The sequence below is a fragment of the Cryptomeria japonica genome, chromosome 11 (assembly GCF_030272615.1).
Source record: "Cryptomeria japonica chromosome 11, Sugi_1.0, whole genome shotgun sequence".
Lineage (NCBI taxonomy): Eukaryota > Viridiplantae > Streptophyta > Pinopsida > Cupressales > Cupressaceae > Cryptomeria > Cryptomeria japonica.
This window is the reverse complement of record NC_081415.1, coordinates 577,604,799-577,620,272: the sequence shown is the minus strand read 5'-3', so window position 1 is coordinate 577,620,272 and position 15,474 is coordinate 577,604,799. Positions and strand designations below refer to the sequence as shown.

Here is a 15,474-nt window from a genome sequence, read left to right as displayed (position 1 = left end):
AGAAGATAAAGCATGTTTTGAAGGCCTTTTGAGATTAAAAAGAAATTTACTGTTCTTTGGAAAGAATGTAAAATATATTTTTAGCAGATTGTTCTCCACTTCAGCTAGGCAAGTTCAATTCCCTTAGAAAATATAATGAATTTTTACAAGTGCAAAAGTGAGGGTCCCAACTCTCCTAGCATGGATTTTGAGAGAACATGGTATCAAAAGCAATTCCCAACAGAGAGTCCAGGTATCATGTCGACAGGTGCATGAAACAGTAAGAAAATTGTCAAGTGTATTACTTAAATAAACGTATCATAAACTAGGTTGATGGGGCTAGAAAGGAACTGAGCAACTACTCGACAAGGCTTTATCATAAAGCAACACACTGCTTTCCTTTGTTTTCGCAAGGACACAATCAGATTTTAATGGTGTCTCATTTTGGACCAATAAATACTAAATTAACCATGGTGTGAATTACCTAACACCTATCTAAGGGTTAGAAATATTGTAAAAATAAAATGAAAAATCTAATATAAGAAGTTGGGATAAACAAATTGAAAAGAGATGGGAAGTTTAGAATATTTGAAGTTTATTTTGATTCTTAGTTAGAAAACAACAGATTTTATCTACGTGGGCATTTAATTCACTGTGACAAGAAATTTAACCTCCCATAATAGACATGACAAAAGTCCAAATCTTTAAAAATCACTGGAAGAATCTAAATCAATGCATGAATCATTTATTTTATCACTAAATAACAGAAATTCAAACAATAATTGCAACTAAACTTCTCAATTGAATCACATATACTAAATCAAATAGCAAAAGCTGAAATGGTTAAAACTGTAAAACCCAAAAGATAAATGCATTGATTTACATGCTATGTTCCACAGCGTTTCAGGGATGGGGGGACAGCAGCGTACGACTTTCGAGGATGGCAGTCTAAGGCCATTTTGGGGGGACAGGAGGGAACGGCACAATATATATATATATATATATAGAGAGAGAGAGAGAGAGAGAATTATAATGATGCCCAACAATATCTGTAGAAACCTGTATGCACACAGTACAGCACTATACCAGACTATGGCAAATACACCTTTAATACATATCAAGAATTTTGAAGTTTGCAACTTTTTTTAAACAATGAAATCAGAAATCAAAATTATGCTTCACTGGCAGGTTATATCGTTCACCAGCAGTGATGATAACTTGTTATCATCTGGAGATCATTTGGTTATGTCGAAGACATGGATTGGATGTTTGGATCTGTTGTTTTGCTTATTGGTCTAATCAGGTTGACAGATTTGCTTTTACCGGCAAATAGGTCTAGGTTATGGACCGGTACATGATATCTATTCCAAATCAGCACGGCACGTTTTGGAAATGGTTTATTGATTTGTGTAAATGTATTGAGCCGACATATTGTATCGCATCAAGACTTATTTGTAATTGATTTAATTGTAATATCCTTAGTGAGATGACCTCATATATAGGTCTTAGGTTTTGTATATATGATTGTACGATCTTATTGAAGATTGATCATGATGAGTGTGTGTGAATATTGAAGAGCGAAAAAAAGTAGATCCTTGTGCGAATCACGCAGACATTATCTGAAGGTTGAAGGAAAGGTTATGAAGGTGTTTGACACTCATGTTCAGAGCTTAAACCGGTACTGAATCCAGCATTGCAGATGCTATTCCGAAGCAGTACATTGTTATTAGATTTAACCATCCAACTGTAGTCAATGTGACTCCTATTTTGTGATTGAGCAATGAGCTCTAGGCGGTTGGCCTTTCTGCATGTGCAAACCTCAATTGTATACACTTACTATCTGCAGTAGTATCATCTGATTGTGGGTAAGGTTTCCCACCGTGGTTTTTCTCCTTACAGGGTTTCCACGTCAAAATCTCTGTGTCATGTGTTGTGGATGTTGTTTCTCTTTCTGTTTCATGCATTAACTTAAATCGGTACTGCTATAACTGTTAATCTGTCTCACTGGCATTTAAGTTTGGTTTACCGGCACTAAGTTTCAAGCTGGATGAATTGGTTTTGATTTGTAATTTATTGATAACTGGTTGACAACTGACTCACCCCCCCCCCCTCTCTCAGTTGTCCTTCCCGGTTCCTAACAATGAGTGGCCACCAGGAGGCTCTTTGGAGGACCAAGCTGAGCTTTCTCAAATTCTTGCTAGAAGAGGTTGCAATTCCATGAGGAAAGATCTCTTGGCTTGGAGCCTTGATCCTAGGAGGGTTTGTTCTGTGACTATTAAGTATCAAGAATTGAATAGGCAAAAATATGGGAAGAATGAAGTACCTTGGTAAAAAAGTGTGTAGAACAAGATCGCCTAGCCGGAATGCAACTTTTTCCTTTGGCTTGCTACTCATAATAGGTGCCTCACCTAGGAGAATCTTCCGAAGTGGGGCTTTCAAGGGCCATCTATTTGTGTCCTCTGTGGTAAGGATGAGGAATGTGCTTCCCATTTGTTTCTTCAATAATCTTTTTCTAGATTCCTCTAGCACCAACAGTGCAGTGTTTGTTAGCAAGTTTGTGTTCGGGCTTCCTCTCTTATTCACCTTTGAAGGAGTCATGGAAGACCACCTGCTAAGTCTTTTTTTCTTCAAGTGGCTTGAATTATCAGTCAGGCATACATCCTTTGGTACATCTGACTTGAGAGGAACAGTAGGATCTTTCAGGATAGGAAGATGGGAGATCAGAAGGTTTGGCAGGGAATTGTTGGTATGATTCAAGATACTATCCAGACTAGATGTGAGATGGATATATCCTTGGAGCCTTTGGAGGTGGAGGTGATGCACTGGTTGAGTTAATCTGAGAATGGGATTGGGTCTTCTACTTTGAGGAGGTGGCTTCTTAACCGAAAAAGTCCAAGAGCTGACAGATGGTCTTCACCTCCTACTAGGATTTTCAAGATCACTATGATGTTTTTCAATTACTATTTGACATCTTGCTGTCCATGTAAATATATGTTTTGCTGATTGTATGATTTCAGATTTATGTTTTTCCGACACAATTCATAATTGCCAATGCGGGTAATATTTGAAGAGTACTCAGAATGGTAGACCGTAGAAATAATATGTGCAATAACTTCGATTCACAGAAGACATACAAAGAGCAGATTTGATTTAAATTCACCAGTTTATTAATCAGCAAAACTCATAATTTACATAGATCAAATTATAACCAGTTTGCTGCAAGCAGATGATTACAATGTGCACCTTAGCTTGTGCTGAGCTCAAACCTTGAATGCAGAACCTGAGGAAGGATTTTCTTCTCAGGTCGAGCTATAACAGCAAACAATACGCCTTCTTTAAACTTCACGCCCCCTCTCAGTCTTTCCAGCAAATAAGTAATGCATCCAAGGGAAGATTTCCAGCTAAGTCCAAATGATCTGATACCACCTTATACCATCACCAATCTACTACCGGAAGCTGAACATACCACAATGAAATTGCTTTAACAATACAGGACTTTTATTTGCCAAATATAATCTTACACAAATCTGACACCAGCTGTAGCCATATATAGATGTAGCAACAATACTATCAATGGTCAAATGCACAGATTTTCAGAATTTGACAGCAGCAGCACCCTTCTGTTTTCAGATGGAAGAATCCCTTAATCACTGAATCCATACTTAATTTGTTACAGCAGCAAGCAACTTCTTTTCATTCCAAATCAACTTAATTTGAGAACTCAAGGAAGCCTACGCATAGATGGAATTTGTGCCAAGAGAACTCCCTTCCAGTTTCCACGCCAAAGCTCAACCTTTTCTCACACCCATTGCAGCAGAACACCAAAATATAGCAGGTATTGCAATGGACAGGGTTAGAGAGCAAAAATGATCCTTATTCTCCTTCCACATGAAGTGAAAACACATTCCACAACAAGCTTAGTATCTCACAACTTCAAGAAAAATACCATGGGTCCCTCAACCACTGCAGCCAGACTTTGAAAAGCAATTCGCCCAAATATAATTCTCCAATATATTTTGAATTGAATTTCCCGGCTGTGCCCAGCAATGTCTTATTATATTTGAGTCTTCTTTCAACTATTAGCGCCCATATTAAAATATTGATCTTTGATTGAAAAGCTAAACATAAATAAATGGCCCAATATTTTGGCCTCCATCAAATAACTAATCTTTATTAAGTCCCACAATTTTTCCATTGTCCATGGCAAATATATTTGCCCAGCAATTTAACCTTATATATCCTTCATCCCCAATTCTTATTCCAAAATACAAGGCATCCACATAAAATAATATTGCCCCCAAAAATAAAATCAATTCAAGTGTTCACTGGCAAACTGAAGTATAAAAAAAAAATAAACCACCTTTCCTAAATAATTTTGCAAATAATCACAGCCCCACAAATTTGTTTCTAAGAGAGACAACACAAATTTGACAAAACTTATCTGTTAAAACCCCTATGTTAGATCTTCGGTTGAAACCTCCACAAACTGAACAAAAACGTGCAACTGTGAATCCTGAATTGAATCCACACCACAAATGGAATTGATTTTTCGTCCAACCCACCAAAACCCAAGGGTTTCCACCCTAGGCTTGCTGAACCGAAAGCCAAAAGCTCTCAAGCCCTCAAAGAGAAAATAGCAAAACCAACAATATCTGAAATGAGCATATCATTGCTCTTTTATAGCCAAGTGGAGAGACTCTTCAAATTCTCCTTTTAATTTCTTTTCACATTTCCCTCTCCTTTAAATTGTAACCTTAGCCAAGGAGATAATATAGTGGCCTTCTTATCATTTTCCATTAACATAAAAGAGGTCACTTAAAAGATTAGGAATTACTTAATTTTATGACCTCATTAAATAATTAAAATTAGTCATCATAACATTTACTTATTTTCGACAACATAATTTTAATCGTTTAATTATATTAAGTCAAATAAAGGGGGACATTACAAATCCTAGTGTTGGAGGTGTTGGAAGGGATAGTTCCGGTACTTCTCTCTTCTTCTTCTCCATCTATAAGGGTTATCAGATCAATAATCTTTTGGAAGCTTTGGCTATTCTTATTGCTTTGGAAAGGAGTTGTGCACTTGGATTAATTATATTTTAATCAAGATGTTGACTAAGCAAAATCTTGATGATGTAAATTGGCAGTTCACTTTAGCGGCTAGGCAGATTCTTTGCTTGAGTAGTTATTTGGACTTTGTTTCCATTGTCCACATCCCAAGGGAATGGAACAGTGTTGCTCACTGTCTAGCCAAATGGGCCTCAGATCGTATGGACGACTAGAATGTTGATGGTTGCGAGCAACTTTCCCTTGAGTGTTCCCATAGGTTGGAGAGGATGATTCTTGAGGATACGCATGGCTAATGTAGGGTGGGTTTGTTCTCTTGGTTGTTGGTTCTTTCTTCTTGGTTGGTGGGTTTCCCGCTTTGATTTAGGTTAGTTGGTTGTTAACCTCTGCCCCCTGGTGGCTGGAGGATGGTACTCTCATATAATGCTGGTTTCTTTCGACCAATAAAGTTTTACCCTTTTTTCAAAAAAAAAAGCCCCCGATGCATTATTTTGCCCTAATTTACCCCTATTTGTTGTTTGCAATTCATTTCACAAACTGAAAACACCAAGAACACCATTTTTCCCCCAAGCTGCCATTGTTGGGTTTTGAAGGTTGCCTCGTTTCTCTTTGAAGGTAAAGGCTATGAAGGAGTAAGATGCACACCAAAAGTTTAGAAATCATAGGACAAGGAAGATTTAGCCATCAAAGGTGAAGAAAATCTTTCATTTTTTTCAAGTTTTGAAAAGTTTTTTCAAGGTTTTTTTTAATAATTTTTAGGAAGTTTTGAAAAAAAAATGAACCTTTTTTGCATAATAAGGGGTTTCAATGCCATTTTTTTTTAATATTTTCACATAATGGCTGGAACTAGAAGTTCTAGTTCGATTGCCTGAGGCCGAAATGAAGAGACTCTTTTTAGAAGTCATTCAAAACCGCCTCTTTGGCGAAAAGAACAAAGATTAACAAATGTCTGGTGGTAAGAGTTACTATGATGGTGGGATCTCTAATTACTGAATTAAATAGTCTAACCAAATATTACTCAACATCCTATTTACCTTTCCATGCATCCAGAGATTCTGCCCAATCCTTTAATATCTCATAAGTATTCCTCCTATTTGACCACTGCTTGATAATTACACTCATATAATTAAATTTAGGACCAGTTGAAACCTAGCAAATTCCTAAAAAACTGAGCCTGAAAATTCTACTATTCTTATGTCATTTGGGGAAAAAAGGATTCTGGAATCTACCAAACATTCTTTACACAAATCCTTAATGGTATTGGAGCAGAGAAATACTTCTAGGTATGCTACAACACAACATGAGGATGCTCTGAAATTGACAACTTGTCGTGGAGTACAATTCTTGAAAGAGAAATATCAGTTGTTGTAGTTCTTGGCCGCAAAGAGATTAGGTAAAAATGAAGTAATTTTGAAGTATTGTTGTAGTTGTAGGCTTTGGGTGCCATGGTTGCTTCTTGTATGCTTTGTAAATTTGATGCTTCTGAAAATCAAAAATCTCTAGAATCTAAAAATGCAAACTTTTCACAATGCCTGATGACTTTGAATGCATACAGTATCATAATTGAGCCAGACTGTACACTAACGTCTCCTTTATATTTTATCCATTTAATAAGTTAGCACATCTGAAAACTTGTGCTCACCTATGCTTCATAACTCAAAGAATTAAATTACTTCGTCAGGAAATCATTACTACAGTGATTTATTGGTACCTGTGTTAATATTAGAATTTCAAGAAAATTAAGCTACCTCAAAATTTCAAGAAAATAAAAAATAGTTCCTGAGATGATGCCACATAGTGAAATCTCAGACACTGGGAAATTGGGAATCAGAGGTTTAAGGAATTGGAATAGTTTCAAGCTATATATTGCAAGCCAAATGAAACAAGTGCTTAGCTATTGGTAAGCATTTTGCTATTTAAGACAATTATTTAATCATTACTTCAAAGAATGTGATAATCATATGTAACTCGGGAATCAGAAATAAGATACTCAATGGAAAAAGAAGAAACACATCATGGGTATCAAAGGGTCCAAAAAGCAACTATAGCAAGATGACACCACATAGCAACAACTATAGAACATAAAAGCTCAGAAGAATGAGTTAAAGACTGCTATTTATTCTCCACCTGATCATATTTTGGATGAACAGTCAATGTCTGATATTTGTATTTGCAAGCCCAAACACAAACAATGACTTTGTCATTCATATCTTCTATGATAGAAGAGTCAGCTACATGTAAACCAGTGGAAAACAATGCAAATTCCATGTCTTCTTATACTCAAGTTTAAAGCGGAGTTGACATGTTAAAAAAACTTGAGGATTTGTTATTACTGAATATAAAACTGGAATATTTTTGATAGATAACAATAAATCTTTTCATGTGCTAAAGAAACATTGGCAAAGGAGTGGTGCAAGCAATCATAGTCAATTGTCAGCCAACTCTTCCTAACCAACATCAGCCATTATATAAATCCATATCATTGTTTCAGACGACAGTACATCTGTGTCACTGGTCCCACTACCAATAATTGTTAATGTACATAGAATTTCACAGAACAATAAATCATATTTCAATTTATCCATGATAACCATGTGTAATGTGTATGTGGTTCCTTTCCTTCTATCACTTACAATTGTGCAGTACAACACAAAATTAAAAAAACATTACATTGATCTGCTACAAACTAAAAAGTTCTTTATCCTTGTTCTGAATACTAATGCTGTCATCAAATACATAGTTGGCTTGCTTCAGTAATCCAAAGCCAAAAGGTGGTCAGACAATGAGCAGCAAAACAATGAATCTATAGAAGAACCTCAGAATAAGCACATTCTTTGCATGCCTTTTCTTCAGACATTAAATGCAATCACCATACTCATCAGCACGCATTATATATTAACAAAGTTACGAGCAGTGTCATATGCAAATTACGACCAATCAAGATAATCAAAATTCTCTTAAAATAACATAGCTGTTACATAAAATTTGATTTGAAGTTGAAAGAGCTGATTAAACATCATAACTATTTAGAGCACACAAGGCCAAAATTAAACTCCTCCAAAGGGGCCAATGGCCATGATGATTTCACATTTCAAAACAGGCAGCACATTACAAATATCTAATCTTCAATGCATTTAATTTTGAAGAAAGATATTGATGGAATTGCTATCTTGGAATAGAATTACCATACAAAGTCCATTTATGACTGCTGAATTCATGCATGATAGAACCAAGAGGATAATGATGTAACCTGGATGTTTGTTAGTGTGGGAGATACCAGCTTTCGAGGTTCGTGAGTTGGCAATACAAGCTTGTATCTGCAACGAATATCCAACGGATAAAAATCATTGAGTCAGACACTAACAGTAAGGATACATGTACATTTCCCAAATTCAAGATGAAAAAAACTATTTTAGCACACTCTGAGATGATGAACCTTCCATAGATATGTAAGATTATTAGTATGTTATAAATGCAAGACTACAGCGTCTCCATCAAAAAGTAGAAATACAAAAATAGAAAAGATGTCTCAACAAGTAACTAGCATCTGAGAAGATGAGCCCAGAGAATAAAATGCCATGATTCTAGGAATACTAAACATTAAGACTTTGAAGCTACAAAAAACATGAGAAAACATGCCTACTATATATTGACAGACATTGATTTTACCCACTTCTATGTGGGGTGTGATCTCAACTTATTTCTTGGTCTTTTACACTAGCCATTAAACTATTGTCACTCACCCACCATTGTCCATATTACAACAAGGACTAACAAACCACAGAGAGCTTGATCAGATTCAAACAAGATTTTGTATACACTCAAAATTGAGAGATCATACAAACTGCACATAGTGATTTTTTTAGATGAGCCATAAGAAAGATCAGTTAATATAATTATATTGGTAATGTGTCTCAACAGAGAGGCCGCCTTCTCAGACATTAGGAACCATACCTCAGAAGTTAGGAAATAAATCCAAAGAGTGGAAGTCTAAGCCCCAGGCACATCAAGAGATATACAAGCTACTTGTATATGGTTTCCTTGAAGTGGAGCATGTAATTTTTTCAGTGATCCAAACTATTAAACATTCAGTAGGTACAAACTATTAAAGTGCAAAAAACAAATGTCATCACTTCCATTCAATAAATGCCAAAAAAACTAACCAAATAAATCCCTCCTTCAAGACCATACAGCACCATGAGAAGGTTCCAGAACCGACTTTCTAAGACACATACATGATACAACAGCTCCAACAATAAAAGCGGCAGTTCTATTGTGAAACAATAAAAGTCCACTGAGCTATAATTTGCATTTATGAATATGCGCTTCCAGTCATGTCCAAATTCAATATTTTTACAGAGAAAAATATAAGTAATTCATTTAACAAGAAGCACAGATTCTAAAGAACCCATTATATAAGATCAATAGATTGAAAGATCCCACACAAAATGCAGGAAGTAGTTCCCAATATTAATCGATGTTAAATTCAAATATAACTAATTCCAAGTTCAAATACCATAATACAAGCAATTTTAGTATGCATTACACTCCACCTGAATGCCTTGTCATAACTTAAATTTATCGTGATTGGAGGTAAACAATGTATATCTAAAAACAATAAGACAAGTAAACAACTAACCCTCCAGTTGTTGCAGTTGCAACCTGTCCAACAGCATCATTCTGTTTGATATCAGCTAAAATGGCATTCAGCTTCTCCTCTTCAAATGCAAAATAAACAGGATACTGCAATTATTTTAAGAATGATATTAGCAAAACCCAAGTTCCCTTGCATTATCAGTCACCAAGATGCCCACAAAACTAACTAAAACTACCAAATGTTTAATGATAAAGAAGAATTTGGTAGAACATGGTAAGATTCATACATAACTAAAACACATAGACTGCAAAAACACATAGATATACAAGTCCTATGGCAAGTTCCAGTTGAAAATACTGTCAACTCCAAAATGGTCGATTCAAAGGAAAGCTGACTTGAAAATATATTACACATGAAAAAATGTTTATGATATAAAAAATATTTATGCAACAATCTCATTAATAGCCTTTGCTCACCTAGTTATCTATAAAAGGATATTAATTGGATTGTAGTGTAAGCTATTTTTCATATCATAAGCCTATTAGTGCATCTTCAGTGAGGAGTTTTCAAAACCAAATTTTATAAAAATACAAAAAAAGCTTAGAAATGGAGATATGCTATCTGGCATTTAATGTTGGAAAAGAAAGTGCAAGTGAATATTTGTAATCTTGTACATTAAAATAAAACAAATAACCCCCTGAAGTATTGTGAAAGGACATTATGGTATCAATTACTCACGTAATAACATTAACAACTCAACTTGCTATTTTGATCTTACATGAAGTGGCAAGAAATGAGGCTTTCCCTACATACTATACAGTATATCCAATTCAGTTAAATTGACTAGGGGCCAGCATATATTCACAAACATAAAATATAATCCCCATTCAAATATTTAACATGAGTCAAGGTATACATACACATATATGGTCAATAAATAGACATAAATATTAAGTGGACATCTCTTGCTTTGTTTTGAATGTTTGAATGTTTGAATGAGGATTATCTTATGTATATGAATATTTATTGCTTTGCTCATAACATGTGAATGGGGATTATCAGCATTATAAATAAGATAATCCCAATTCAAAGGAAAGCAAGACATTAATTTGAGTGTGTGTGTATTCAAAAGCATAAGATCATCCCAATTTAGAGATTCAAAACAAGCAGGGAATATACATATTAAATTTTCTATATCATGGTAAACAGATTCTGCAGTATAATTTGATTCCTTTACAGGAAACAATAAAAGAACAGAAATTAAAAGCCTATCAAGACAGTTTTGAATGATAAATGCAAGAATCTATAAATGTATACTATGGAAAACAACAAACAGCACTCGTTGGATGACTGTCACAACCTGTCACTACTTTTCATTAACTCTGAACATAAAAATCTGCTACAGAAATAAACTAAACTGCTATCTGCTAGACTAAAAACTCCACATAAATTTGTACCTCTGCAAGACTAGAACAGAACCTCAGTCTTCAGCATTATAAATAAGATAATCCCAATTCAAAGGAAAGCAAGACATTAATTTGAGTGTGTGCGTGTATTCACAAGCATAAGATCATCCCAATTTAGAGATTCAAAACAAGCAGGGGTAATACATATAAAGACATATACATATTAAATTTTCTATATCATGGTAAACAAATTATGCACTGTAATCTGATTCCTTTACAGGAAACAACAAAAGAACAGAAATTTAAAGCCTATCAAGACAGTTTTGAATGATATCTCTAAATGTATACTGTGGAAAACAACAAACAGCACTCGTCAGATGACTGTCACAACCTGTCACTACTTTTCATTAACTCTGAACATAAAAATCTGCTACAGAAATAAACCATACTGCTATCTGCTAGACTAAAAACTCCACATAAATTTGTACCTCTGCAAGACTAGAACTGAACCTCAGTCTTCATTAACTGATGTTGTACCTTAATGGAATTGCTCTTGTAGAAAACTGACTGCTACACCCTAACTGGAACTGTCGTTACTGTAGAAGACTGAGGTACACTACATATTCTAACAACACATACATGTGTGTACATGTATATTTGTGTATGTCTGTACATATCTATTTGTGTAAATCTGTACATATATATTTGTGTATGTGTGTGTGTGTTGACGTGTATTTTGTACACTATCAAACACAGAATAAAATACCTAAAGGTACCTTATCCTCTCTTGAGTAAAGCCTTCCAATGCTGAAGATGTCGCGAAAAGGATCAATCGGGATGACTTCAAGGTTCTTGTATGTAGGGTCTCTACGTGTGGATAAGCTCTCTGTGGTATGACGTGATTTGTTGGAATCACAAGGGGACTTACATTCGATGATTGAACGTCTGATTTGCTTTGAATATTGCTGGAACACAGGCTCTTACTAGCTTAGATTTGAAAAAAGGAAAAAAGATGAGGGCGAGCAAAGGATCTAATCCTAACATTAAGAATGTAAGAGCAATGATTGATCTTTGATGAAATTCTAACTAAGTCTTGTTTTGACATCTCAGGACCATCTCCACAAGGCTAGTGCGATCTTCGAAGGAAAGCTTTATGATGTTCAAATCATCACTGCGGGCATAGACACCATCAAGCTGATGCATATCAATGAAGAAGCGACAATTGAAGTTAAGCTTAAGCTGAATGATTCCAGTTGACTACGCAAGGCAAGTCTGCAATCAACAAACTGCTAGTAGTATGGATATACAAATTTCACCATCAATCAAGCACATTTCTTCCACTCATCTAATAGCATGAAATCAAACACGAGAAGTATAAAGACCATGCAAATTGTCGAATCGACCCATAAATTTCACCATTTCTTCAATGAAGTTACAAGTCTTTTACAACAACATCTTGGCAACAATCTTTGCCTTCTCTCTCTACTCTACTCTAATTGCTATTCTAATTCTATCTTCTAACTGCTTCCAACTATTCCTAACTATTCTAACTATTTTCAACTCTCTAACTATTGCCTTTACAAAATGAAATGCCAAGGCTTATATAGTGCCTTCAATACAATTCAATGGCTTAGATCAATTCGAGATCAATGGCCAAGATTCAACAATGAAAACCCTAATTAGGGTTTGTTACAACCATTACATAACATTTAATGCTTGACCAATGATAAAATTGTATTGCTTGGACACATGTCCTCTCTAGAAAATTCCACCAATGGATAGCTAGGGTAGGTACATCGGAGTTTGTGCCACCTTCCATGAGTTAGGTACATTGAATCTGGAAATGCTGAGGTGGACCACACTGACTAGAGAAGTGATGACTAGGATGCCACCTCGTCTGACACTTGTAACTTGGTAAATATTCAACTTGATGTTGTTGAGAAGCTAGCTTTAATTAATTCATCTGGTACTATCTGCTTCTTCAACGAACCCTTTGCTTTGACTTCTTGTGTCCTTGATTTGCAGGACGATTGATGTACCTGGCCTTGGAATACTGGATTGGAGAAGTCGCCCTTGATGACGTTAGTCCAAAGAAAGTCGTCCTTGTCGATGCTAGACTGGATCGAAGAAGGTCGTCCTTGTCCTTGCTTGATCGTCCTTGATCTGGCTTGATTTTCCTTGAGGAGAGTCTTCCGACTTGTAGATCCTTCGAGTTTGGGAGTCGCCATCTTGATACCTACACAACATTCCAAAATTAGTAACATGTTTTGCAACGTGGAAATATAGACTAGAAAGAGGATTTAAGTTTTAAATTAGGAAACCTCATGATAAATCTTTGAATTATCATTTCCTAAATTTAACTAAGCCACTTGAAATTCAAAATTCAAAATTCAAAATTGAGACTAGGAGAATCTCGCCATACCTCCACTTGAGAACTAAATCTAAGAAAAGAGGCAAAATTAAGCAAGTTTGCTAGGCAAAATGTGGATCGAAGTCTTCAAAATGTGCTTCTTCTATCAACTTCACCACCTCTAGCCTTCAACGCCTTGAGGAAAATTCGCTCCACCTCTGGCCTTCAACAAAAATCGCTCCTTCCTAGACCAAATTTCGCACCTTGTTGCTCTTCTCCAAATCGCATTTGAGTGAACGAGTGAATGATGGATTAACATCGCTCAAGATGCCCCCACTATATAGGCGCTTACCATTGCAATTTCCCATAGGCCGACTTGGAAAATAGGCCAAAAATAAATAAAAATTTAATAAAAGAAGAGGCCGACTTTATAAAAACATTAAATAATACCCCAAGCGCCCCAATTTTATTTTTAAATTAATAATAATTAATTTTAAATGCCTTTATAATTAAAATTTTGATTTTTTAAAGGCATAAATTAATTATTAAATGTTTTGCGCACTTATTAGATGTCAATTTAATTTCAAAAATATTTCAAGGTTTTATCGAAATTGGCATTTAATGTGTCATAGATGATATTGGCGCCTAGGCATGGCAAGATAATGGACATCAACAAGATCGCTCTGGTCCCTGGGAGAGGGACAGGAGCGCCCTTACACTTTAGCCTTGCAATTCTTGTTTTTCACGTTCAACACTTCATCCTGGACGTCCAAAATGGCATTTTACTTGAAATCTTGAGTTTGATCTATTCAATTTTTGGAACGAATGCTCCTTAGAACCATTTTCGCCCTGGTCCCTTGGTGAGGGACAGGAGCGATTTTGCCTTTTGCCCTTTGTTTTTGTCTTTTCCAATCGCCAATGCAAGTTGTGAGGTAGGCAATGGTCATTATTGTTCGTCCTATGCATGTTCAATTCGCCTTCTCAAGACAAAAAGAGCTCTTCTAAGGATTTTCGCCCTGGTCCTCCAGTAAAGGACAGGAGCGATTTTTGTATTTGAGCCTAAGATTATTGATTCTTGGGGTAATTTCTTTGTTCACCATCTTCTTAAAGGCATTTCTGACTTTGCACAACCTTGCCTTGGTGTGGTCTTGGAAGGAAATGATTGTTTTAATGAATATCGCCTTGGTCCTTGACTGAAGGACAAGAGCGCCTTTTAGTTTATTGCACAAATTCTTAATCGTATCAACCTTGAATCACTTTCTAGACGTAGAATATCATTCCCCCCTTCATCTTGAGTCCTGGAAGCAAGAAATAGTATTTCACAATGCTAGGTAATTAAGTATTTTGAAAATTTCACTCAGGTCCCTTGGTGAGGGACAGGAGCGCCCTAGCCATTTTTCATCAACTTGATGGTCTTTGCAACTTCATACCTTCTTGAAGCATTTTAAGTATCATCGCCATTTTGTGCCTTGGCCTGGATTCGTCCAAATTTGGAGGGGAAGACTTGACAATGTGTTCTTCGCCCTGGTCCCTTGGTGAGGGACAGGAGCGCCTTGGCCATTATGAGCTCATTTATGCCTTTCTAACTTTCAAAATTATCTTCAATGGGTTGATTACGCCCTCCTTTATTCATCTCAAACATGAAACTTGCATATCCCTCGCTAGATATTTGTCTTGTTGGAAAATCGCTTTGGTTCCTTGTTGAGGGACAGGAGCTTCATTTGAAAATCGCCCTGGTCCCTTGGAGAGGGACAGGAGCGATTTTGTCACTTAGGTTGGTTTTCTCCTTTGCAAGCCACTCAAGTTATATTCAATGGACAGAGCACACTTACTTTGGCATCTTCGAATCGTAAAATCACTTAAATCTTGCGAGGATAATGCAAAATTGGAATTCAAGCTCCGGTCCTTCAGTGAGGGACAGAAGCGATTTTTGCTCTCAAGGCCAAATCCTTTTACTTTTCACTTCAAATTTCCTTCGCTGAGGAAAATATCATCTTTTTACATGCCATGAATAAGAGCCCAAGTCCAAAAAAGGCCCAAGAAGGTGTGTACAAAGAAAATCGCTCTGGTCCC

General features: G+C 36.0%; 1 protein-coding gene across 1 annotated transcript in view; it reads right to left on the bottom strand.

Moving 5' to 3' along the window:
- LOC131029496 (uncharacterized) overlaps window positions 1–15,474 on the bottom strand; it is a 106,751-nt gene that overhangs the window by 30,104 nt on the left and 61,173 nt on the right. The window contains exons 3-4 of the mRNA XM_057960000.2: window positions 9,688–9,791; window positions 8,299–8,365 (exon numbers count right to left, since the gene is read on the bottom strand). Coding sequence (XP_057815983.2) covers window positions 8,299–8,365; window positions 9,688–9,791 — 171 coding nt within the window. The remainder of the gene's footprint in view (window positions 1–8,298; window positions 8,366–9,687; window positions 9,792–15,474) is intronic.